Genomic DNA, 27,622 nt, shown 5'->3' with positions numbered 1-27,622 from the left:
AAGTTATAAAGTCAGAACTGCGGAATATAGACTTACAACTGCAAGAAATAAAGTCAGATCTGGGACAGGCTTAATTTCTCAGAATTGCGAGTTTATGTTTTACAATTCGGAGAAAAAAAATCAGAACTGCAATATGTAAACTCGCAATTGTGAGAAAAAAAGTCAGAATTGTGAGAAGTCGCAATTAACTTTTTAATGCTTTTATTCAGTGGTAGAATCAGGCTTCCATACTATACAGTATTCATCTTAATGAAATACTAAAAACTAAAATAATTAAAATGCTATAAGCATTGCAGCACTAATGAATGTTGGGATTTAAAAAAGAATTCTGAAATTTGAAGAATGAGGGAACACCACAAATTAAACAAAACATTCATAAACCTTTTAATGTTCTTAAATAGCATTCTTAAAAACAAAAAGCTTGCATGTTTGGTATCATCACATTTTTTCTGTATTCTTTTTTTCTGCATTTAACAAAAAAAACATCAAATATAATTTGGCAACAGATAAGACAAAACAGTTAAGCGATTAAAAACACATGACAATTGGACAATGCAAGTATGTTCAACTAGCAACTCTAGAACCCCTTAACTTATAAAGAAAGAGTATTCTGGCCATTACATCGTTTTTGAAAATGTTCCCTCCCACAACAGTAGGAACTTGTAGAAATCACCCATACTACACCTTAGATCTGGCCCTGTGTTTACAATAGAAAACAAATCCAGTTGATTTTCTTTCTGTTCCTTCCAATCATGGCCGCTAATGGATTAACAGATTGCATTAATATGGAGCAGGGGGCATCAACATTTAACAGATTAGCTAATTAGCACGCATCTACTACAGAAATTTGGGCAACTGTTAAGAAATGCTTTGTTAAAATGATTTTAAAAGGGGTATTGGATTTTCCCCTAAATTTTAGGTTGGATGGTTTCTGTTCTGGTACATTTCACGTTTTCAAGTGCTTAAAGTCTGTATTCACCCCTGTGCTCTAATCTAAATGATGCTGTGTGAATACAGCACTATACTGGGACAGTCCCAGCAAGAGCATGCTGGGTTAATTTACAAATTCCTGGAAAGTTATACACCCATACTAATACAAATTAAATAAGGCAAAAACATTTGACAGTCCACCAGTCAAGGTCAGACAAGAAGACAGAGAGGAAACGGTGACATCCACCATCTGTTTCCCTCTTCATCTCCATCCAGCCCTTTTCCTTTTGGCATAACTAAAACAGCAAAATTGTAAAAAAATCTAGGCCGTAAAATAAATCTGTGCCTGCGAGAGCACAGACAACTGTTTTCTGTTTAATTTGGGCAGTGGATATTCCATGGGAAGGTTAATTGTGTTTGGCAGTGATTTGTTCGTTTGCAAACTTCTCTCTTTTTTCGTACAAGAGGATTATTCAAAAAACAAAGATGCAAGTGGAAGCAGCAACGTGCAAAAATATCAAATATAGACAGAGAGATGACAGGGTACTAGAATCGTATAGGACATTGTGCTCTCCACATGCAAGAATCTTTTGGTCCAATTCCAATGGCCACAATCAACTCTGCAGTAAGGGGGGAAAAGTCGTAAATATTGAAAAATCAGTCACCATGTGTGGCGTTTTCTAAAATAGATCACAGACGGAGAAAATTATAAGCTATTTGCCAAGCGTGACATAACGGAACAATCAAACATGCCTCTTGCTTACAGCACAATAAATAACATCGGAATCAAACTTAAATAGTGCAAGTAAAGTGCAAGGCTATTATTGTAACCGTTTTCATCGTAATTATCATCATGACGCAATGAAACACCGAACACATCACTTCTTATTAGACTGACGCAGTGCACTTGTCCTTGAGACAGATGGGGTTGTGAAAGACGCTCTTATGCCATGATCCTTGGAATGTCAGCTGACTGCACTCGTGTGAAGCAGCGGGAGGGTGCGCAGTTGAGACAGTGACATGGTCCATTCACAGATTAGACAAAATAACACTGCCCCTGTCACATGCAGAGGGTCATCTTTTCACAGATCTGCCACGACGAACAACCCAGACAGACACACTTCTCTGCATCACATTGACTTCTTATAGAACTATACATATATTTATATATAGATATATACACAAATTTGTACTTCTATACAGGAGTACGCCTGTATGTCTCTGTGACACTATAAAAGAGAACTCTGTTGGCTATTGGTGTCCACTGCACACATGGAATAAAACTTTAGGTTATTACATCAGCTATGCAAGTATGGGCTTACCACACTACCAAGGCATGCTAAAAATCAATGCTCAATAAAAATGGAGATTCGGGTGTCCACATAGCATTAATTAATTAGCTGATGACTGAAATAACCAAAAAAGAGGCACAGCGTGGACGGCCTCCTTCAAAAGACCAGGCAAAAGTCTGAAGATAGAAAAACGAACAATAAGATAGAAAAACAAACAAGAAATGCCAAGATGGAGCAAAAAAATGCAAACATGCAACACGCTCCCTATGGAAAAATGTTGTGTAAACGTTGCAGAGGCAAAGTTTTGAGAAGGAAAACATCCTTCTCCAAAATGTGTTTTGCCAAAGCCGTAGGCTCATCTTTTTGGAAGAATCTCCCTGGAATTACACAGATTCACATAAAAAATGTTTCCAAGTCTCCTTTCTTCTTGTGCTATCTTATCACCTTCAGAAACGGCGATAGCTGCCCATGTGCCTGCGCTCATACACTCATACAATACATGCATGTAGTAAACTTTTCTGTATGTTGGGAGCAACTCTTTCGCATTCTGGGTGTGTGTAGCTCCTTAAAATCTAAAAATACATGTTAACTTGACAAATTTGAAATATCTTGCCACAGGGATGAGATATTTTGTCTTGAATAGTTATTAAACTACTGTATCTAGATCTAATGAGATTAGGTAAAACAACTAGCTTATTCAGAGGATCCTACATACAACTTGTGTTTGTGTGTGTATGGGCATGAGCGTGTGTGTGCGTGTGTCTGCATGTTGGCATGGTGCCATTATGTGGTCAATAGTTATCCAACATGCCATCAGAGAAGAGGTTTTGCACATCCAACATGGCCGCCAGCTCCAGCACATGTTTCTGTAGAAGGCTGCTCTCCACCATCTCCTGTTTGGGCAGGGGCGGGTACGATTCTGGAAAACTCCCCGCTTCCTGTAACAAGCACACAGAAATATTCTCATGCAGCTGCTCTGTGACAATATCTTGTAAATGTGCTTGCAGCTGTCAGCCAGTGGTCCTCCAACTGTGAAGTATAGTGCCACCAGGAGGTATACTATACAATGTGACTCTGGAAAAGTCACAATACTTTTTCAGTGCATTATATCTACTTCTAAGTTTAATAAAGTTAAGAAATAGATAGAGCTTATGTCTAATACTTAACCAGATGCCTGACTGCGGGATACAATAAATGTTAAGTATTATCTGTATACTATTACAGTTTTTATTAATACCTTATAGGGATAGTTCAACCAAAAAATAAAATTCTGTCATTAATTACTCACCCTAATATCATTCCACACCCCTCACTTTGATCTGAATGTAAATAACGTATCTGTGTACATATGTTTCATATACTGTTTACGTTTGTGATACTCTCCAAAATGGCACCAGGTTGACGCAGAGGAGACGAACTGTTGCATAGTTTATTTTTTTTTATCTGCGCACAAAAAGTATTCTCATAGCTTCATAAAATTACAGCTGAAACACAGATGTCACATGGATTATTTTAATGATGTCCTTACTATGTTTATGGATCTTAATCGTGTTAGGATCCTTGATGTCTACAGAGGGTCAGAGAGCTTTTGGAATTCATAAAAAAATAATCTTAATTTGTGTTCTGAAGATGAACGAAGGTCTTACAGGTTTGAACTGTTGTTTGGTTGAACTATCTCTTTAAAGTCAATTTTAAATTAAGTTGTTTTAAGTTTCTCATCTAATATTTATATTTAATTGAAGCTTCATTAATCAAAACATCCTAGAAATGGTTGTAGATTTAGATAACACTAAAAACACTGGGTACAAATGGCTGTTGATCAGTGTAAGTGCACCACCATTTTTTTCCATAGAAAAAATAAGGCAGCAAGAAAAAAGGGATGATTGATATAAAAAGCTAAAAGATATTAGTCAATTGGATCTAAATAAAAGTCAATTTCCTGCTGGCGAAAAAGAATGGATTTAGAGCTCAATTTTGAGAAGAGCAGCCAACAAAGAAATGGAATCAGTCTGTTTCCCAGAACATTTAACAGCTGCATTACCTCATATTCAAAAAATATATTTCATTTTTATTCATTATTTAATAGTCATTTATTCTGGTTCATGAGATAAATATGACTATTATTTTTACAGATCATTACTAATCACACTAATCTGTTTATTATATTAACATAATATTTATTTATTTAGTTCAGTCTCACCTGGAAATGCTTGTGTAATCGGAGTGTGGTACAGCAGAACACAAAACGGATCATGAGCAGACGCAGAAATTCATCACCGTAAAATTGCAGATAGGCCTGATCTGGAAGGAAAATTATGAAATGTCTGTCTGTTATTTAGTCCAACATTGTCTTTGATACGTAAAAAAAAATATGGAAGTGTTAAAAAAGGGCAAATATTGCCATTACCTATAACTCGGGAACTCATGATCATCTGGCCAATGTCATGGAAAAACTTCCGTAGGAGTTCTTGGGCCTTTTCCCACAATCCATAGCGCATGCTGCTCAGTCCACACACAGACAGGAAGCCCATGAGTGGGTTGTAAAGGAAAAGAGTAAACAGACTCCCACGCTGACACTGGTCTGTGAGTAATGAAGAAAACAACAGTTTAAAAATACAATAGATGCTCAGTATAGAAATAACAGACTTTTCTACTTCAAAGAGAAGAACAAAAAAAATGTCAAGCAAATATAAAAAATGTTTCCTGTCTCCTAAAAACAAAAAAGCAGACCTTGCATGCTCTTCGGATACACTGTTGGAGAAAGCAGGCAAACAAGTGGCTGGCCAAACAGATTGGAGAAATTCTGTAGAAAGACAGGAAGAAGTCAACAAACTAGAGTCACATGAGAAATCTTTTTTGACAGTAAATTTGCTCTACTAGTACAAAATGTGAATGATTTACAAAATGAACACAAGGGGGAGCTCCATTACTTAACTATGCAGCCAAATATAGAATAACAGCTGAGGAGGGACAAAAACAAAGGGTGATCCATCTATGAGTAAAAAAAAAAAAAAATACTACAACTGTATCCTTACTACAAGGTCTATTTCTGCTAAATATTATCATGTTTATTCTAGTTAATAAGTCAGATAGTCTTATTTATAGAACAACCACATGGCTGCTCATGAATAATAAATGGCCTCATGATGTCAAAGAATGCTGCAATGATGGAAGAAATGTGAGAGTGACAAGGAAAGGGAGACAGGAGCTGATGTCTCACCTTATAAGCTGTGCTGTTGGATGAGTCAACAATGATAAACAGAGGTTTCCTGGTGAAGGGGAAAAGGTCTCCTGGGTGGAGACTGAAAAACACACATTTGCACGTACATGCGTGTTAAAATAACACCTCGGTGTCTCAAGCATGTAGTAAGCAGGTTTTAGTTTCTAGCAGACTAGCACAGAATATATATCAATGAAGGCTCACCAGTGCATCTCTTTTTGTGCCTGGTTTCTCTTCTGCACCATCTCACCGTTTACCACATCTCGGTTAGTATTGGTCAGGACACCTCCAAAATCATAAGGTCCTGTACATAAAGAAGTGCTGATGTTAAATAATATCGATGGGACAGATTTGACCCCTTCCTGTTTGGATCACTCATCAAAATGAAGCATCATGGAAGCCTAAAACCTTCTAGGTGAATCAACTTCTGTTTACTCGTTTACAACACTACGTTTAAAAAAATTTGGGGTCAGAAAGATTTTTAAGGAGATTTATATATATACTTTATGCATTAAACAAAAATGTTCTTCTATTCATCAAAAAATACTTGTGTTCACAATCTAGTGCTGTCAAATCGATTAATCGCGATTACTCACATCCAACATAAAGGTTTGTGTTTTCATAATATATATATATATATATATATATATATATATATATATATATGTGTGTGTGTGTGTGTGTGTGTATTAATCGCGATCGATCAATTTGACAGCATTAGATTTTGAACATGCAGGTTTTTTGGAAACATAATAAATGATATTACACACATTTTTGAATCCCCTAATTTGATTAGCTGAGCAGCTTTCAATAGTGCTGGTAATTAGTAGATATTTATGTAAATATGAAGAGAACAATATTCAAGATCATCTGGTTTCAGATCAACTGTTCTGAAACACCTCAGCGTACCTTCACACTCTGAGCGTCCGGCAGGAAACACTCCAGTGGCAGAGAGATACACCAGCAGGACACTATTGGCTGGCAGTTCCTAGCAATAAAAGAATCAGTGAAAGAAAAGAAAAGTTTCTAAATGAAACCGTTTTCGGTTTTAAAATGACTAAAACAGACAAATGAATCCATTAAATTAGCTAATTTAATCAGAACATTCACAATGACATAAATGGTAAAGAAAGCAGTGTCACAGAAAGCTAATTATTAAGTTCAGTGGCACGCCAAATGCTACACGGCAACTAGAGGAAGTATTCACCTTTGCAAACAGAGAAACACACAGACCAGCTACTGACAGGAAATGGTTTAAAAAAAAAAGCACATGCAATTGCCTGTGGCAATTACTTGTCATTATTTATCTAAACAAAACATGAAGCAAGATGGAAAACAGCCTAATAATAGGGGTGTCTGAGAGTTAAAAATGAACTGCTACAAAGCAAAAGAACACAAGTATCTTGAGTCATGTGTGCGTGTGGGTTTTTCCTCGCACTCTTGAGGTGCAAATAGTAACACGCTAACACCCTGTTAGCTTGCCATGCTGCTACACGCACCCTCACACATAAGATGTCACTCGACACAACAGAACCCAAACTAGCACACAGGATAGACAACCAGAATGCAATAACTGGACAGAAAAACTGTGGTTTTATTTATCTTTGCCCTTCACTCTTGAATTATAATAAGATCCTGAGGCTTTAAAAGCCCCATAAAATCATTTGATGAGCTGTGCTAAGAAAACTGTGTTTTCCTACTGTTTGGGAAATTAATATGGAAAGGCTCCTCCCTTTTTTAAATAGCCAAAAGGATTTAGTCTAGCTGTAAGTTTTACATTTAAGAGGTACGAACGTTCTCATTCTTGTGATAATTTATTTTGAGATAAATCTGTGTAGTACAAGCTATCTTTGGTGTGTTTTTGCTCAAGAGAAAGACCATACATTTTAATTAGGTACATTGTTGTTCAAAAGTTCAGGTCGGAAAGATTTTAAAATAATTCTGAAAGAATCGTTTTAGGCTTACCAAGGCATTATTTGATCAAAAATATACACACAAAAAAAAACAATATTATAAAATATGATTAGCATGTGAAATAACGATCTTCTATTTCTATACATTTTCAAATGTAATTTATTCCTGTGATGCTTTCAGCAGTTGCTACTCAAGTCTTCAGTGTCACATGATCTTTTATATATCAAATATGCTAATTTGGAACCGAAGAAAGATTTCTTATCATCAATGTTAAAAACAATAGTGCTGCTTTTTTGTGGAAACAAATTTGAGACAAGTTCAAAAGAACAGCCAATAAATAAATAAACAAACAGTATTTGCTGATCAATTGAATGCATTTATGATGAATATATGAATAATGTTCTTTAACAGAAAAAAAAAACCTTTTGAACTGTAGTCAATATTTGCTAAAAGTAAAATGTGTAATTTAGGAGTACATTAGCTCAGAATATATGGCACATTTGTTTTAAGCTTAATCACTATGTCTGCTCCAAGGTTTTGATGCAATATAGAGTCAAATCAGGATGGGTTGACAATAAATTGAGAGGGGCTAAAAACTGCTATGACATCAGCCAAACCTTGAAGGAGGCAGACAGGAAAGTGTAGAGCTGGCTGAAGGTTGGTTTGTAGAGGAGATATTTATGAGGGTTCTCTCTCTTGGCCGGCTTTTCATTGGGCTCCTATAATGTGAGAGATAAATGAGTGAGAGAGGAATAGAGATACACTGAGAGCAGGCAGAGTGAGAAACAACAGTGAGAGAGTACTGAAATAGCGAGGGAGTAGGGGTGGAAATACTCAGAAACACTCAACATAGAGAGTGACAGGGAGAGTGTAAGAGTCTTCTCTTACAAGTGTCCCTGGCTTGGAGCTTTGTGTAGCCAGGTTCACCGGTTCCCTCTCAAGCGCTTGCAGCATACGAAACATATCGATGGTCAGCTCGCTAAACTTCACCTATAAAACAGATCAAATTCAGCCATTACAAAACCTGGACTACAATAAAACTCTTTTGTTATTATAACCTACATGGCAAGTTTGAAGTGCCTGATCATTTACATAAGAAAGCACCACTTGAATCTGACATATTATGTAACTTGTTCAGCCTGCTAGGTGTTTTGCTGTACTGTACTCCCACCTGATTGTTACAGTTGCCAACGATGAGCGCATCTGCCAAGGTGAGCTGGCCAACCACCATGCCCTGTTCAAGAGGGGGCACGCCTCCCTCCTGCAAGCGATTGGATATGACCGCCACGACATTGTCATCATTTAGGATCATAAGAGGATCCGCCTGTGTAGATAGAGAAACAGTACAAAAGAAAGAAACAAATGTCAAGAAAATATGAATATCTGTCATTAACAGTGTCAGAAATCTTAGAGCGTACTAAATCTGTACTTTACGTAACTATAAAGGTTGTGTAGAAAGACCAATATATAACATCTGAGATATTGTGCTTTTGAGTGTGCACATTTGACTCACTTCTCCGGTAGCAATAAGATGAACCTGATTTACAATACACTATCATTCAGTAATTTAACTTTTATTCAGCAAGGATTGATCAGAAGGGTAACACTTTATTTTAAGGTCCAATTCTTGCCATTAAGAAACCAGTAAGTAAAACTTTTGTCCCAATAAACTCCTAATTTGCTGCTTATTAATAGTTAGTAAGCTAGTTTAGGTATCAGTTAGGATTAGGAATATACCTGTACAATACAGTCATGCACAATATGTGATTAAGTACTTATAAACAGCCAATATGCTAATAATAGGCATGCTAATAAGGAACTAGTTAATGAGTTACTCCACCCAAAAATTTAAATGTTGTCTTTATTCACTTACCCCCATGTCGTTCCAAACCTGTAAAAGCTTTTTTCATCTTCGGAACACAATTTAAGATATTTTGAATGAAAACCGGTAGGCTTGAGACTGTCCCATAGACTGCCAAATAAATAACAGTGTCATGCCCCAGGAAAATATGAAAAGGATCGTCAGAATAGTCCATCTGCCAGGACTTTCTTCTTTTGTACACAAAGAAAACAAAAATAATGACTTTATTCAACAATTCCCCTCCTCTGTTGTGTCCCTCCAAATCAGCGCAGCACCATTTTGGCAAATCTGAGCTGTACGCAGATGGCGTATGCTCTTCTGTATCAGTCACACCACAAGGATGAGTTTTTTACGTGCATTTACGCTTTGGTCTGAAAGCAAACAACGCATCGGCACAGCGTGGAGCACGGAGCCTATGCCATCTGCGTACAGCTCAGATTTGCCAAAATGGCGCTATGCTGATTTGGAGAGACACAGAGGAGAGGAATTGTTGAATAAATTCTTTATTTTTGTTTTCTTTGTGTACAAAAAGTATTCTCGTCACTTCATAATGTTACGGTTGAATCACTGATGGCAGATGGACTATTCTGATGATGCTTTTCATACTTTCCTGGACCTTGACACTGTTATTTATTTGGCAGTCAATGGGACAGAGCATGTGAGTGAAGCGGAGTGGTGTGACGCTGATTTTCCGCTCTATGGACATGCGCTCCACTCAGTCGCTCAACCGCCCAAGCAAGCGCTCCGTTAATATTCCGCTCACTTATTTATCTTAAATTGTATTCTGAAGACGAACAAAGTTTTTACGAGTTTGGGACGACATGGGGGTAAGTGAATAATGACAAAATTTTCATTTTGGGATGGAGTATCCCTTTAATAGTTAGAATTGGTCCCTATACTAAAGTGTAACAGTAAAGACATTTGTCACATAAATTTCCTATTTCACGTAAATTATGTTCTTTTGAACTTTCTTTTCATCAAAGAATCCTGAAAAGCAGCACAATGCTGTCAATATTGATCACAATTTTAAATATTAGTAATATGTAACTTACTGTTGTAGCTATATTTTTGAACAAATAAATGCAGCCGCTGTGAGCATAAGAGACTTCTTTCAAAAACATAATAAAAAACACACAGACCTCAAGCTTTTGAAAAGTAGTGTAATTTATTGGTGTATATTATTACAATGGGGAAAAAATCTAATTTTCACCTCATGTGCTTCAGCCCCTCCCCCCAACCACCTGTCATGAAGAACAGTGTTTTTAACCAAGGTCTGTATCCGCTAAAATGTTTTATATATTATATACTTTATATATTATTAGGTTTAACAATACTCTTTATACAATTATACAACATCCTATTTTTATTTTTTTCAGTTGGCAAGTGATCAATTTATGGAAGTAATATGAGCTGTCAATGGTGTTTCACTGTGAGTTTAATTGTACAATACTAAGCATTTTTATGCACTGCAAGAGCCTTTAAAAAATTACAATCTCACCTCCACAAAAGCAGCTACTTCCTGCAGCACCAGGTTCCACTCTAACTGGTCCTCTGTGTTGAAGCGTGTGGTGTAGTCCTCAATCTCTTCAGACAGCTCCTGCAGAAAAAGACACCACAGATGGTCTCAGACACACCCATATATACCCTACTGTGTTTTTATTCTCATAAAGAGTGCATATAGGGATAAGTCATTTGTAAAACTAAACATAACGTTAAAAAAAATACAAAATGTATAAGGGTAATTTTCTTAAATGGTGCCAAAAATGATGAGGCATGAATCTTGTATTAATTCCAACTGCAAAAGTGTCCAACAGACTGTCTCTGCTGACTGATCTTCTGGCAAGAAACTCTGTTCAACTGAATATCTATAGTGAGCCATGAATTAAAAATGTGTAACTGGTCTGTTTGGTCTGCTGTCCGTGACTTACCTTGACCAACACTTTAACCAGGTCCATCTTGTTGAGCAACAGACAAACAACGATATAGCGAGCATAATACCTCAGCTTTTTTACAACCAGCTCTGGCCTGTGCAAAGGACAAAGGGCAAAATTAATGAACTGAAGACCACATCATACATAAATTGTGAGATCTTAACTTTTGCTCATAAGTATATTCAAAGAACTTTCAAGAACATATTAAATGACAATAAAAAAGTATAAACTTTGCTCATCACAGTTCATTGCACTGCAGCTTCTTTTCACCTGTCTTCTTTGTTGACTTGGTGGTAATATGATCGTTGGCGAATGGCCGAATAAAAGGAAAAGGCTTCATTAAGGTAGCTTGTTTCTGAAGTGCGGAGGCTAAAGAAGATATAAAGAAAATTATGTGTAAAAAATAAAAAAATATATATATCTAAAATACATGGTTTCAAACAAGCTGAATAAAGAGTTGTGTTAAAAAAGGTCCTTACTAGTAATGGTAGTACAGCTGGCCAATTTTTGAGGCCACTTCACCTATCTGCCACCTCTTGAGACCATACCGGTTGTCCAGGACTTGTCTGTTTTCCAGTAATGAAAAACCAAATAAGAAATCATCTGGCATTAATGTTGACATCATTGGCCCAAAGGAGCCATCAGAGGGAAGTTTGATCAAGCCAGTGGCGAGGCTAATAAGGGCCAAGGTGGCTCTGGGCCACTCAGATTGACAGCTATAATTTTTGTAAAGAAAAGGGATGTGTGATATAGATCTTAATTGTTGTTTTAACTTTGTGTGATTTGACATTATCGAGAATATCGCAAATAACCTAACAATACACAAATACGTGTAAGAATTTAGAGTATGTTCTTTCACTGCATGATTCAGTCTATTAAAATGCATTTAGAATGACCACAGAATTCAATATATGGGGGCGGAAAATGTATAATTTCATAAATCAATCAAAAGAGGGCAGTTTTTTCTCCAAAAATCAGCATGATTGCAAATACGATATTGATTTTTACAACAGTTCAAATAAACAAGAAGTTAATTAATGCTCTATTTCGACAACAAAAATAATTGCAAACACAGCTACAGCACTCTTTTGCGTCTCTGAGCAACATGACGGCGTTTCGTTCCTGAATGAATCAACCGTTTAAATGATTCGGTTCAATCGCAATAACTCACTTAGTGACTTACTGCCACCTACTGGTGGTATTAATATATCTTTTCATTTTTTAAATAATTTCAAGAATATATTTTTTTATGTTTTAGGTTTAAAATATCAAAACATTATTTATGCTTTTGCAGGTATTCCATATCCCATTCCATATATAGCTGCATGCATAAAACAGTGTGTAAATACACCTAAATGCCACTTCTAATGCAGCTTCTGTTTTCTCTGCATTGCAAAGATAAAGTTTGTCAATACTGATTTAATTTGCTTGCTAACAGCCAAAATGTCTTACTATTCTAAATGACTGATTAAATGTAAAAGTTTGACTCAAAAAGTGATGCACACTTTTAGAAGAAAAAAAATGGCTGTATAAAAGGTAAAAAATGCCCACAAAAGGTAAAAAATGAATTTCAACTTATTGGAAAAGATTCATTTCTATCACTGCTGTTAACTGATCCCCACACAGATTATGAAGAATAACAAAAATGTAGGAGTCAGCTGTCCACGGTAGTTCTTTGGATACCAGCACAATAACACACTCAGCAAAATAACGGTTTAATTTGCATTACGGATAACATCCCAGAAAATATTGAGATATCATAGTCAATACTGCACAACCCTAGTAAAGAATTAATAAGATCCCGGTGCATGAGTGTCGATCTTCCAGTTGTGTGCTTCTAGGCTATTCTATGACAAATGGTAAATGCAAGAGCTGTCAATCTTCTATTGTTTGCTAATATTTGGTGAAGCTGCAAACCAAAACACAGCCCAAATTTCACATTCATAACCTATACTGTTCACATGTACTTGGTATTGTTTGATGTCCTGAAACAATTATGCTTGTATTCTGCTAGTTAAGACCTTTTCAACCAAATATATCTCCAGTCTATCTGTTATATAATATGCTTAACATCACATTTTCTAGTCATAGTTTTATTTTCCATTTAGGCATATATTTTCAGCTCATATGTGTGGCCTTTTTCTTTTTCATCCAAAAGGCCAAAGGCACTGAGGTCCACCCTATTTCACCAAGGTCCACTCACTGGCCTCGCCACTGGATCAAGCATGTTAAAACTTCAGTCTTATTTAGTTCTAAGCCAAACAACCTGCTTTATTTTTCTGCTTTTGATAAAAACAGACCTTTCTGTTTCAAAAATAGATCCATCTAGAGGGCTGACCTGTGCTGCTGCTGAAACTTCCACAGCTTGGTGTATACATCAAATGTTCGGCCAAAATAGGACTGCCACTGCTTGTGTCCATATTGAGGCAGATCCCTGCAGGAGTGCGAGAGAACAAACAACAGACACACAGCCAAATTCAGTTCAATAATGCATTCTCCAAATTCATTGGAACCGAAGCATCAATTTATCAGTTTAGGAATCAAAGCCATTAAATTATGTGTTCGTACAATCAGTATATGGGGTTGAAAATGGATTTACAAATAGGTGTGACTCCAGAAATATCCTGTTCATATGACAAAAAGTCACAATGGATTTGAAGAATTATGTCCCGAATTATGAGCTAATTGTAAGAAAGGGTTGAGGTTTAAGCATACTTACTGACTTACTGATTGGAGATTAATAATAACATGCATTTAAAAAATAGATGTGGTGAAATGTAATTTCAAGCGGACTTTAAAGGAGTGTCTCAAACAAGGACAATTTGAATGAATAACTGAAAACAAGACCCCAAACTATTTTAATGATGTCCTTACTTCTGGGCCTTGAAAGTGGTTGTTCCCTTGTTGTCTATACAATGTCATCAAAAATACCTTAATTTGTGTTCTGAAGATGATCGAAGGTCTTACGGGTTTGGAACAACATGAGGAGGAGTAATTAATGACAGATTTTCCATTTTTGGGTAAACTAAACTAAATCTTAACACTATTAATCCAATATAAATGTATGTAGTAACAATCAAATAGAGACTTCTACAATAGAAACAAAAAAGATATTTTGAAGAATTCTGGTAACCAAACAGTTTTGTTGACCTATAACTTCCACTATATAGACAAAAAAATAAATAAATAAACAATCACTGATACTTACATTTCTCAAAATGCCTCATTTTATGTTCCACAGAAAAAAGAAAGTCATACAGGTTTGGAAGAACATGAGGGTGCATAAATGACGACACATTTTTCATTTTTGTATAAACTATCCATTGAAAGGTTATCATTTATTTGTATTCATTTATAACTGCATTGCAAATGAGCCTATATGAGGTAAATGTTATTTTCCCTATATTACCAGACTTCTATGCAAATGAATTTCCCTTGTGAATATGATCAAGGTCCTGTGACTCACTGCTTTAATCACCGGTTTGTTTTATTAGCTACAATATTAGGTTTGTTCAAACCAGTCCCGCAACCTTGATACCCGCATATCATTACATAAGCCATTTCTGCCCTTCTGTCTTGACTCTCCTACCGCAGGACGTCACGTGGACAATGGCAGATGATCCTTTCAAATATACAAGTGGTCGTGGCTGTCATGCACTTAATTAGCATCATCATAGCGATGGTTTGAAGACATTGGTGGTGGAAGAGAGCAAAAACAGAGCAATCAGAGAGAGTCAGAAAAATGCGAGTGGGTGAGAGTGTTTGGGCAGGGCTGTGGTGAGTCATAGTGCCGATGATATGAAGGAATTTGATGAGCTATGGCAATCAGCTGGAGAAGTAGCTCCTTTGCCTCCTCCGCCTCTACTCACTCTTTATTTCATTCCCGTCCATTTCCCCCTGAACCCTCCCAAAACACCTCTAGGCCCTATTGTTATCAGAGGGTTGCTATGACAACAGAAGCAGGGACTGGGGAAGGAATACAGGAGGTAAAATGCAAAAGCCCTTATTTACACACGCTCACACACATTACAGTAGATGATGCATCTTTTATGAACCTGTAACAGGCCATTCAGGGAAAAGAGTGGGGACATAAATTAATGTCAAAAAAAAAAATCATGTCCAGGCATAACCTTGAGTTAGCCAACACACAAAATGCATGCACACACACACACACACACACACACCCCCACGTACAGACACACCTCCTTTCATTCATGAAGAATCAGCTGTAGCGTGAACATGCACATTTTATTTCCGCTGCTTTCATTGATAATATGCATTCACACATAAAGTGTAAGGTTATAGAGATGTTTTGTTTTGTGAGATTTACGGTTCACCCCGGTGCCCTTGTGGACTGTGATAGACAAGGTCAGGAAGGAGATAGGTGCAGTCATTAGGCAGGGCTTTAATTTCACTACATGCACCATTAATTTTCCATCCTCTCTGACAGTATTAATGCTCACAAGACAGATTCACTGGCAGAGCACAGCCAGGGACAGACCTGTAAATTAGGGAAGGCAGGAAAGGAGGGAGCCAGGATGGGGTGTGTGCAGATGGGGTCAGATGTGATGTAGTCGAGTAACATGGCAATATTATACCTGCATGCTGTATTGCTGAGGCAGTTTATACTCCAATGTTTTGCTAATTGCACTACTCTAGAACTGACATTAACAAAAAAGTTAGTTTAGAAAAGTCTACTAACACTAAATTGTCAGTAAGTAATTCTATTGATATTTATTAAAAAAAACAATTCATTCGATTTTTAAAATATTTTAATATATTTATTATACATTTTCTTATATACTTATTCTTTGTACGTATAAATATACATAGATTTTCTATTTAAAAAAATGTATTGAGCATAACTATAAAGTCCAGGTTCATGAGTAAAAACAGCAATATTGTGAAATATTATTACAGTTTAAAATAAATTGTATTGTAATATATTTTGAAAAATTTAATACTGTATAGTCCTGTGATACAAAGCTAATTTTTCAGCAGCCGTTCCTCCAGTATTCACTGTCACACGATGCTTCAGAAATCATTCTAATATAATAATTTGATCCTCAAGAAATATTTTTATTATTATCAGTGTTGAAGACAACTGTGCTGCTTAATATTTTGTGGAAATGGATACATTTTGTCAGGATTCTTAGATGAATATATAGTTGACATGAAATGTTGCTGATGTTCTTGCTGAATAAAATATATATTTTTTAAAGAATTTCTTATTGACTCTAAACATTTTAACTGTGGTCTACGTGTTTGTATATGTGACTGCATTTAAAAAAAAACTCTGTTATATGCTGATAAAGAATATTAATGTGAAGATGAAAATGAAAATGTCAGAATAAAAGCCACTATAAATGTCTTTATTGAATCAAGCTTGAATACTAAAGAGATATCAATGAGGTAAAAGACAGTGAGCGCTATCGAGTAGAACTATTAGGTAAGGAAACGGGACCAATTAATAATAGCAGTTTCATTACTGATCTTAAGCAGAAGTAGGCTGCTACTGGTTAGACAGCCTAATTAGCATGGAGAAACAGGGCATTGGGGCGTGGCCTCATAACAAGCATCTAGTCCTGTATTTGTGTAGAAACAAGCTATCATTAAGGTATAAAACATATAAATGCATATTCATGCATATTTATATATGTACAGAGCATCATATGAAATCCTTCATGCATTAATAATGAGGTCTAAATGCATCATAATGCTTGGACTAATGCTACAATACTAATGCTGAAAAATGTTAGTAGAAGCATAAGGCTTTTTCTTAGTATTAGTTGATTCTGCTTAGCAATGTGATACCCAAATGTTGGAGAGATGTGTATATTGCTTAGCAATTTCGGAGAGAATTCAGATAAAATTTAAAAGCCTTAAGGCAAGGAAATGGTGATCTTTTTCTGTGCTGTTGATTTGTGTTAATTTGGTGTGATTAATTCTGAAAAAAATAATGGATCCAAATGAACTAATTTCAGTGCACTCTGCCCTGCCTAGACCTGTCCACCGTCTTACACTGCATGCAGGTGCTGACATACATGATGCAGAACAATGACTTGACGTGATGTAGCTGCTTATGAATGAAGTTTTATTTCCCTTATATTCAAGATATGATGAGCATGGGTATTTGTCCTAGATTTATATCAGATTTTAGTTTAACAATATAATAGAAGCAAGAGTGCTGTTTGTTTTCCTGATTTACCTCATCTTTTGCCAATTTTTGTTTGTTCCTGTTTTGCTACTGATGAGGTTAAGAAACAAATGTCCTTAATGCGCAAATAACCTACTGCATGAATGTATGAATGTGGGTTCATCTTTGAAACAACTTCCTGGACTGTAGCAGTCTCAGTTGCTTATGCAATACAAATGTAACAAACACACACCCTGTACATGAGGACAGGACATGGAAACAGTTAAGATAAGAGAGGAGGGAAGGAATACAGATTGTGAAGACAAGAAGAAAAGAGAGAAACAAGAATGGGAGAAGAAAGAGAGAAGGCTAAAAAGCCCACAGCTACTGACATACTTGTCCTATAAATAGTCTTAGCTAAAAATGACTGATTAACTGAAACACAGCCTACTGGCCACTGAGAAATGGTGATAAACACGGAGTGACGTGATTCATTTTTTAAGAGTGTGTGTAATGCAGAGACAAATGCTGGCAGATATGAGGGGGTGGAAGAGGAGCGTTCCTCTGGAAGATTCATTCAGATGTAAAACTGAGCTCACTTCACCCAGACACTGGAAAATATAAAGGGCTCTCAGCTCCCTACGGATGAACAGGCAAACATCAACACATACATAAAGCACAGCACAGATGAGACATTAGAACCTGCTCATTTATAGATCAAGTATTTTTTAAAGGGAACAGTTCACCCAAAATCAATATGTTGTCTATATATACACACTCACCCTCATGTTCAAAGTCAGTAAGGTCCAAACAACACTGAAGCCCAAAGACTTTCAGTGCATGGACAAAAAGACATTAGCTTCACATTGCAAGTAATAAGTAATGCAAGTTTGGAACAACATGAGGGTGACTAAATGACAAAATTTTCTTTTTTGGGTAAATTACCTCTTTATATTTTCTCGACTCACCTACATTTTGATACTGAATTCTGTAGACCTGTACTGTGTGAACTGGGTTGTGGACATCCTCTTTCATGTCTTAAAATCGAGCATCACTCACTTTTGTTCATATGAGATTCCAGTAACTCACAGTGATGGCAATATGAGCTTTATGTCAGCCAAAGGTTTTAGATTCTGTCGCTGGTACTCCCATTAGCTTCGTGGTCTGAAAGCAGCCCAAGCGTTGTGCTCAGTGCAGTCATAAATTTAAAAAGCATTTGAAGCTGCTGTCGGTTAATTAAGATTTGGCCGCCTCGACTAGACTTGCTTATTAAATAATGTTGCCTCAACTGTGATAAGACATTTCAGAGTTACGTAAGTCACCATATTTGATAATAACATTAGTCACTGTCACTATGTGGTTAAAGGCATGATTTATGGGTATTGCAAGAATAGAAAACTTGACTTTGGTATTCAAATGAACTCCTCATGGGTCAAACGCAAACACAAATGAATAAATGAACAAAGAAAAAGACAAAAGAAAACAAGACAAAATGAGAAAAAACTAAACAAATAATGCACAAGCAAAAAAGAAAGAAAAAGAAACAAACGCAAGAATGAAAATGAAGAATACAGAAATACAATAAAACATGGGACAAACAAATGAGAGAAAGAAAAAAATCTAAACAAACAAACAAAAAACAAATTAACAAAAGAATTAAAAACAAAAAATTAAAGAAAAAGCAAGATTGAAAACAAAAACAACGAATGAACAAAAAAAAACATACAAAGAAAATTAAAACAAAAAGCAAGAATAAAAAAAATGAACAAATGATAGCAAGCAAGCAAGAAAGAGATTGAGCTGAGAATAAGTGTACATCAGGTCACTGTAGGATTGGACCCAGACAGAAATCTGGAAGGCAAACAAGACCACAAATAAACAGCAAAATGCTCAGACACTGAGAAGAGACTGACCTCAAGCCATTGAAAAGCTGTTTGGACTTGTCCAGGAGATAGCAGAAGTCAGTGACAGTTTTCCTCTCACAGAGAGGGATGTCATCCTCTGCCCCCACCCCTGTCATGGCAGCTGCTGCAAACAAAACAATACAACAACTAAAAAAGCAATTTACAACAGACTGTCGGCAGAGACAAAAGACAGAAGCAAGAGACAAAAGGCAAAAGCAAGTCTTTAGCACAAGCACGCCGTTGAAGCAGGCATCAGTGCAAGTTTTATGAATCACAGTTAAAAGAGCACCAGAGAAGTCTGAACTGACATACAGTATTGTGGGTATAAGAATCTGAATCAGTGACGTGGGCAGATGTTTGAATCAGCTTTGACAAAAACTGACTAATTCCACCTCCAAACCAACTGACATGGTCTGACGAATTTGCACCAGAGTTAAAACAAAAGTTTCACTTAAGCCTTTGAAATTATCCATTTATCAATCTATGAACTTCATGGATATGAATAAACCAAAATATATTAAGCTGGAAGTCATTTTTATGTTTTTTTTTTCCAATCTTGGTCCAGGAGAACACTGCCCAATGCTCAACAGCTCATCAGTAGACTCCAAAACCTTTAATGCGTGTCAGATAAGACTGCAGTGTTGGGGGTTCCCCAAGACCAGGATTAAGAACCACTGTGTTAGTTGATTATCTTGGATATCACTGGAGAATTATTCTAAATAATTATTCTAAAACACACAACCATAACATTCAGCTACAAGAAATACGGTTTACATCTTCAAATTTAAAATGGGGATACACAATATATCAGTACTATTGAACACTATTAGATATTTTTCAATTTATATGTATGGGTTGATATTGGATATGTAATTGTACACACTCATTTTCTCTATTAAGATTACATTTGCTTTTATCTTACACTCACTTAACAATGTGCCCAAACCAGTGATGTTGCAAGATGCCATTAAAAAAAAAAAGTTTTTTTTTATTTTTTCAATGATTTCTATTACTGCAACATCACAGCTGACAGCTCAGATACTGATGGCATTTTGAATAATATTCAAATAATTTAATAAATCATTTAATTTGAGTTTCTATATCATTGTGCATGACTTTAAATGTCACAATGAAAGCAACAACTTATAATTAACCTTAGCTTTTAAAAAAAATATATATATATATATAATAGCTTTTAAACTGGGAACTGGGATATTCCAAATATGAAACACTGCAACAGCCACTGAGTGTGTATTTTAAATAATGTTAAAATCATTTAATTCAATGATTTAAATTGCAGAAAGAATCTGTCCACACATTCTCCTGATTGGCTGTGATTTGTGATTGATTCTTTTAGTTGTAAATGCATCTGGTATGTAAAGGATGCAATTTGGTTGCTGGAATCTTATCACACTGTGTCTGGTTAGAATATGGTTTTAAGTTAATCTTTAAATGCTAATAATAATTTTATAGCACAGTTAAATGTAATCTTAAACCTTAAAATGAATAGCCATTTTTCTTACAATACATCAATTGCCTTATAGCATTTAAAATGATCAGAAAACCAAAAACTTATAAAAAAGTAAAGTCAATTTTGATTTCATGCTGACTTTAAGTCTTCAAATTGTTTACCTTCCACTATAAATAAATAAACTGCTAAAGGACAGAGGAGGTACAGGTCCTGCCAACTGCCTGATACATATGCCATCACCCACTGATCTTTTCTGGCTGAAGAATAGGTAATCTCAAAGGCCTTTCCTTTTCAGAAGCAAGCTCAAAGTTTAAATGGACTGTAAAGACAGCATAAAGTCTGCTCTGTGCAGAATGAAAAAGGTTGGCTCTTACAGGGGGCCAATTAATTAGCATGTTTTCACATTAACCAACAAGAAAAATAATAATTAACTTCTCTTTCCATTTGTGTATTTACTCATTCATTATTTTGTGAATATGGCTTAGCCTATGTGTTTGTCTAAGACTATATGGTGTCAATACAAAGCAAACACCCCACATGTCCCCTTCTGTGGCGACAGGAGATAAAATCGTGTGGTGCAGAAGTGTCATAGGGAGGACATGTGCACCTCTTCTGGCTACACCAAGAGGAACTGGGCACTGTGTGTGTGTGTGTCTCCATGGTTTGGGGGAAAAGGGAAGAAGGGACGTCAAAGGCAAGAGAAAAGTAAGAAAGCAGGAGTGTGACAAACACACACCTAAGGCTGAATGTGCAGTGCTTACTGAATGGGTAATGAGGACAGAATGGGTGAGAAATCCACACAAGAGGATGAATGTTAATAAATATCCATAACACATATGCAAGGCATGAATTTAAGTAAGCTTTGTGAAAAAAAAAATAGAATCTAAACTGTTAAGAAACTTGAATAGCCTTGACTCAATGTAGTCAAGAATTCAACTTTACCAATGATTTTGAATGAAGCATCATGGATGAAAGCTCTAACTCCACATCTGTGAGAGTAAATTGAAAATGTGTATGTTGAAGGCATATTCTCCCCAATAGGAGCAAGTAATGCATGATGAATTGGACTGACATTGGAAGCCACTGCAGGGAGAAACATCATTTATTGCCTGAAACAGTGTACAATGTCAGCTTGTGCGTGTGTGTGCGTGTGTGTGTGTGCATACATGTGGTCAGACCCAGTGGGTAGTAAGACAAACATTCAGCTGTCAGTCCAAGGTGGCCTGAATGGAAAAGACCTAAGCATGTCCATCACCCCTGCTCAGCCTCCAGATGGCTCACCATGGTCCACGTATGGTCCATTTCAGCCCACCTTAAAAATGCGGTCAACAGATTCAGAGAATTTCTGGGGATATTTCACCAAAAGAATAATGTCCCAAATTAAACCGTTAATAATTAATTTATTAGCACCGTAAAAACACGTTATTTATCTAAGGTTGGACAATACAGTCCAAACTCTATCAAAAAACAACAACAACATTGCAATGGAAGGTAGCTCAAATTTTTAAAGCACCCATGTTGAAATGGGGGGGGGGGGTGACTCTACTCAAATGGTCAAGGTTTAGCTTGTTACCAAAGCCCCGTTACCTTATGCTGGTAACAACACAATCTGGTTCTAAAAAAAACACAGTGGCCTTTAAAAATCAGCAGTGTATTTTGACAAAATAATGTTTCTTTTGTATGCATACTATATGCCATCTATTATTTACTAAATTCTGTAGATCTATTAGGATACTTTCAGGGCTCCTAAGCTTTCCGTAGTTTTCTAAAGGTATTATAATCCTACTTGACTCCACCACAGTTCAAATAATGTAACAGTAAATTATCAACAATTAATTGATACAAAAAAATAAAATAACTAAGAAAAACATTTAGTGTCACATACACGCATAATCGATCACAGGAATGTGATTAATAAAAGAACACATTGTGCACACAGATGTTACAAGAATGTATTATTCACCTAACATCATGTCTTCTGAACATGCTTGTATTAAGGAAGCACATTCAGTGTTTCACAGTGGTTGTTTGCTGCTTCACAGTCTCTGCATACCAAATAGAAATTTGTTGAATGGAAAAGCTGTCTGTTGTACACATTTTTTTTTTTAACAAGAGGCTGCCATTCATTCAAGTCTGTAGTGATTCAATTGAATGCATCCTCTTTTTTTCAGCATCTGACGGATACTACAGTTGCCATGTGCCTGGAGAACAAGAAAATACAAGACAATCCCGTTTTATTCCGGTTTAATATTAAAATTGATAAGCTTATGGAAGTTCTTAAAAGTTATGAGAATTATGAAAATATGAAAACTGTATTGATACAATGTATTACATTTTAACTTGATTTGTAGTTGGGCTAAATTAAATATTTTTAACAATAAGGTTGATCTTTATGTGTTTTTATAAATCAATACAACCTAGTTAGGTCTAAATTAACTTGATTTGAGTAGATTAAAATGAGTGCAATGTTTTCCTTTTAGAAAAATAAAAATTTCATTTTAATTTTCATGCACAGTTCAAAACTTTGGGGTCAATAAGATTTGTCTAGAAATAATTTTTTTTTTTTCAGCGAGGGTGCATTTAACTGACGTTTCTATTTAAAATAAATGCTATTCTTTTGAACTTCCTATTAATCAAAGAATCCTGAAAATAATTCAGTTTCCGCAAGAATATCAAGCAGCAGCACAAATGTTTTCAAAATTATAAAAAATGTTTCTTGAGCACAAATCAGCATATTAGAATGATTTCTGAAGGATCATATGACACTGTAATGGGTGCTGAACATTCTGCTTTGCCATCACAGAAATATATTACATTACAGAAAACAATTGCAAAATTTATTCTGTAAGTATTCTATTGATTATTTATTAGCAGTACTATTACATGGATATCTAGTGTTCATTTTGAAAATCCAAGTATCCATTTAACAAAGGTATTCTAAAAGCTTAATTTTGTATACCTTCAGCTTGGTCAGATGATGCTCAATAGCTACACAACATTCATATAACACACAAACAACAATTGGCACCTATTGAGAACAAGCAAGTATATTACAATAACTATTGTTGATCACTACACAGATCAATATTGACACAATGCTTGAATGAGCTCTATTTTCTGGTTGTAGCAAGTGGTAACAGAAAAGATCAGGATGAACATAAACACAGAGCTACGAACGAAATAGATGGACCAGAGGATGTGAGATCTTATGCTGAAACAAACAACCTGTCCACTAAGACCCTATTTATGCAATCTAGGAATGAATGGAAGATGGGCTTTAGAGAATTAATGATAAGAGGATGTGGAAACGAAGCATGTATAAGAAAGATCTGCTTGTCTCATGAAGGTAACGCATGCTTGCTCTTTGTATAAAGCCAGCAGTGGTAAAAGGCTTCTGCACAGAGATGTGCTCTTGACCCACATATCTTTTCCTTCCATAAAAATGCATGAGCTATGCATCTGCAGCAAAATAACTGCGGGATGAGGCAGTATGTGTATGTACGCCCCTGTATGTAACCTACACATGCAAATGAAAACCTATGCCAAAATCAATATCCTATAATATATCATTTTTTGCAGTCATTGCATCACTGAACACATTCTATTAATAGTACTGTAAATGACTTTCATTGACATCGAGGCATATACCAAATATATGTTAAGAGTAGACCGTAACTATGAACCAATCTAAGAGCAGTCTACTTGGATATACAGACTCCAAATAAAAACAAATAATGCTACAAAAGATCAGTCATTACATAAAATTATTAATAAAAGTAATAATTATTAAAGCCGCAATCCAGAAAGAGGTTACACAAACACATATGCTGACTAATGCAACTAACCTTAGCGCAAAGGCCTACATGACTGCTCATGGTAATGGAAAACCGTCACTGTGAAACATCAGCACTCAAAAGAGAGGGAAAATGAGGTAGGGATGAAAACATGGTTACAGTTACCAGTATTAAGAACCACACAGGAATGTGGTAAGAAGTAAATGCAGAGGAAAATAGGACAGGTGTCCTATATAACACAGGGCACAAACAAAGGGAGGGAAAGCCTTTGCTATGCTTATAAACTAGCTTGCAATTTTTCCCTAGCTAAAAAAAAAATAAAAGAAAAAAAAAATTTCATGGTACTTTATGCAACACATATTTGATTGGCTGACAGCATCAGCATTTCCTCTCACTTTATATGACTGCTCTAAGCAGGGTTTCTCTCACTACTAGACTGAGTGACACTTTCTAGTGGTCACACCAGATACTGACTGGTTTTCAGACCAGCACTAACACGGATTAGAATCCGTGATTTGTGAACAATATTTGAGAGAAATAGGCCTTTTGGGTACATAGAAAAAGTCTTAGATCTTTGAGTTCAGCTCATGAAAAATGGGGCAAAAACCAAAGTGTTGCATTCATAATTTTGTTCAGTATATAAACTTGCATCGTTCACCTGATATAGTGGAATGTGTGTTTTCTTTTTTGTTTTTTGTTTTTATGGCGACTGGATTCCCTGAAGGACAGTGCTTAGAAAAAGCTTATGAGCATATATAAGCAGCTCTCAGTGCATCATCCAAGCATCAATTCTTCCAGCACACCTCCACCTCCCTATCTCCTCGTCTATTACTGTTTTTCTCCCTCTAGGTAGTACCACAATGGGGGGGAGGTGGGGGTTAACAAGGTGCTCAATCCGAGCGTCGGGTTCGAGTGGGAAGTGGTAAACTAACAAAGTTTTTAGCACGGGAGGGAAAATCATCATCTCTCTGCTCCACTCTCATATGCTGTTCCAGAACCAGTTGAAACAAAACGCCCTCAGTATTTATGTATTCCTAAGTGAAACAGATTTTTGGATCAGAAAAATAGAGGGAGGGGCTTGATTTTATCACACCTCCTTGGCATCAGATGATAGCTGGTGGGGAGTGGTTGAGGATGTTGTTTAAAGTAAATAGGGTCAATTTTGATTTAATGTGGACTTCAAGAAATATTAGACTAACAATGTTGTACTCAATGTTAGCACAAACTAAGATACTTGAATAACAGATCAAGTGTTGATATAGAGTGTTAAATAGGGTGCAGGCAACTAAAATCGGTTGACAATGAAGGTCAAATAAAATGAATATTTTGAGATAAACAACAGCCATTATTGTCAATAGCTAAAAATACTCATTTACTTGTATCAATAGTAACAAAAAAATATTTTTCTTCCACGCTCATTCTTCCATAACAAGCCAGTCTACATGACGTCATTTCAGCTAAGCAACCTGGTGGCTCTTTTCACAGATGATGTGTGTGAGAGCTGATGCTGAGAAAACATGCTTGTCTGCAACAAATCTCTCTTTTTGTTCTCTGTTCCAGCCATCTGATGTCAGTTATTCCCGCACAATTATCATGGGACCTCATCTGAAGTTGAATGCATGTTCATAACACTGCCTTTAGAAGCTCCTTATACAATATTATACAACTCGCACAAACAGTTAGATTATGCACGGACGGCCGATGCAGCCTGATCGAGAACAATAAAAAGATCAGACAGCAAGCGCTCTGCAAAATTCAATCCCGTGCTGTTGCAGGACAGAATCAACCCAGTTTGAACATACAGTAATTCTTGCTACAGCCAATGATTTTTCAACCGTCTTCATTCAATAATAATACAGAGATGCTTATTGGCTCAGGTTCCATTCACAATAATCACACCAGACTCGAATATCTGGGTGGACTAAAAGAAACAATAGACAAAGGGTGAGAATCAAAACTAAACGTAAAGCGTTTGGCAGCGAGCATCTCTGCGTAATAGCGCTCGTTCCGTTCATTGACCAGGAACGCGGACTGATTGACTGATCGCTGTTGTTCTACATCAGTTACCAGTGTGAAGACCAACAACGCTCATTTCTGTGACACATCACACCATGAAGACATCCAGCACTTCTAAATCCATTTATTCAAGAGCATCAAGCCTGTGTCTCATTTATAATGACTTACCTCGCTCTCACACGACTGCTGTCTTTCTCTTTCTCAGATCAGGATGCGGTAACACACGACCACTCTGTGGGACTCTGTCAAACATGAAACTGTAGGTTGGACCGTGTAACGGTAATAGAGACGACAGAACTGTGTTAATATGATTTTAGTGCGTTCAGAGAGCAGAAGCATTCTTAAACCTCAAAATGACCATCAGAGTTGACAAAACTGTGGCTTTAGCAGATGCTGAGGCTGAATGGATTTGATGTGTTCTGTTAGGCTTATTTTACACACATATATAAACATGCACCTTACACACACATACATATACACATATATATACACACACACATATATATATATATATATATATATATATATAGGTGTACGTATATCATTTAATGTGTGTAACGTGCATATTTATAAGTTATACATTGCGCGTTGACTGAAAGCTACGAAATAAAAATCATATTTTAGTGATGGTTTGTCTGACTGATGATTGACTATCTTAGTCCACCAAGACGTGTTTCTCTTTTGCCTAACGCGTACATCGCCGTGCATTATATGTCAAAAAGTCACTGATTTAAAACCCAACCTGAGCACTGGTGTAGTTTAGTGCAGCTATCTTCCGTTTCTGCTCCCCAAGAACAGCGTTTCCAGTTAACGTTAGAGCGCGCCTGTGAATCTCGACACAAATCTAGACTTCCAGTGCGGCGGCGCACCGTCATTTACATCCAGCTCATTCAAATCACCCTCCCAGGGAAGAGCAGGGAGTATCTGCCATTCGGCATCTACTGCGGTCGAAGGTTCAGTGTGGCCAGTCGAATTTTCATTGACTGTTGTGGCAACTCGCTCAAACTAACGTGCTTGTCAGATCTCCGCCGGGCTGTGATTGACATTCGATGCATTCCATTGGTTGGCTGCGCTGTCAGTCAGGCTACAACCAAAGCTACAACTTACTCACAGAGGCGGGACTAGCGTAGTACTGTCAGGCTATGCTGTCTGT

At 36.4% G+C, this 27,622-nt stretch overlaps 1 protein-coding gene across 5 annotated transcripts; it reads right to left on the bottom strand.

The window, feature by feature from the left end:
* Nucleotides 1-195: 195 nt before the first annotated feature.
* Nucleotides 196-27,622, bottom strand: LOC113049275 (protein SCAI-like). Of its 5 annotated transcripts, none has more exons than XM_026211480.1 (20): nucleotides 27,212-27,622; nucleotides 26,638-26,711; nucleotides 21,826-21,971; nucleotides 21,602-21,742; nucleotides 19,198-19,312; nucleotides 13,487-13,582; nucleotides 11,628-11,714; nucleotides 11,419-11,517; nucleotides 11,146-11,242; nucleotides 10,716-10,814; nucleotides 8,528-8,680; nucleotides 8,206-8,346; nucleotides 7,974-8,075; nucleotides 6,352-6,430; nucleotides 5,647-5,746; nucleotides 5,443-5,524; nucleotides 4,953-5,025; nucleotides 4,630-4,803; nucleotides 4,423-4,523; nucleotides 196-3,160 (listed from the first exon to the last, which is right to left on the bottom strand). In XM_026211480.1, exons 4-20 carry the CDS (start codon nucleotides 21,684-21,686, stop codon nucleotides 3,014-3,016), a joined length of 1,830 nt encoding a protein of 609 aa, XP_026067265.1. In that variant the 5' UTR covers nucleotides 21,687-21,742; nucleotides 21,826-21,971; nucleotides 26,638-26,711; nucleotides 27,212-27,622; the 3' UTR covers nucleotides 196-3,013. The 5 variants fall into 5 exon arrangements, with proteins under 5 accessions (XP_026067265.1, XP_026067269.1, XP_026067270.1 ...); XM_026211481.1 differs by having other exon boundaries at nucleotides 197-3,160; nucleotides 8,245-8,346; XM_026211484.1 differs by lacking the exon at nucleotides 21,826-21,971 and having other exon boundaries at nucleotides 21,602-21,648.

The sequence above is a fragment of the Carassius auratus genome, chromosome 30 (genome assembly GCF_003368295.1).
Source record: "Carassius auratus strain Wakin chromosome 30, ASM336829v1, whole genome shotgun sequence".
In the NCBI taxonomy this organism is placed as follows: Eukaryota; Metazoa; Chordata; class Actinopteri; order Cypriniformes; family Cyprinidae; genus Carassius; species Carassius auratus.
The sequence above is the reverse complement of the archived record's forward strand: the minus strand, read 5'-3'. Positions and strand labels throughout refer to the sequence as shown.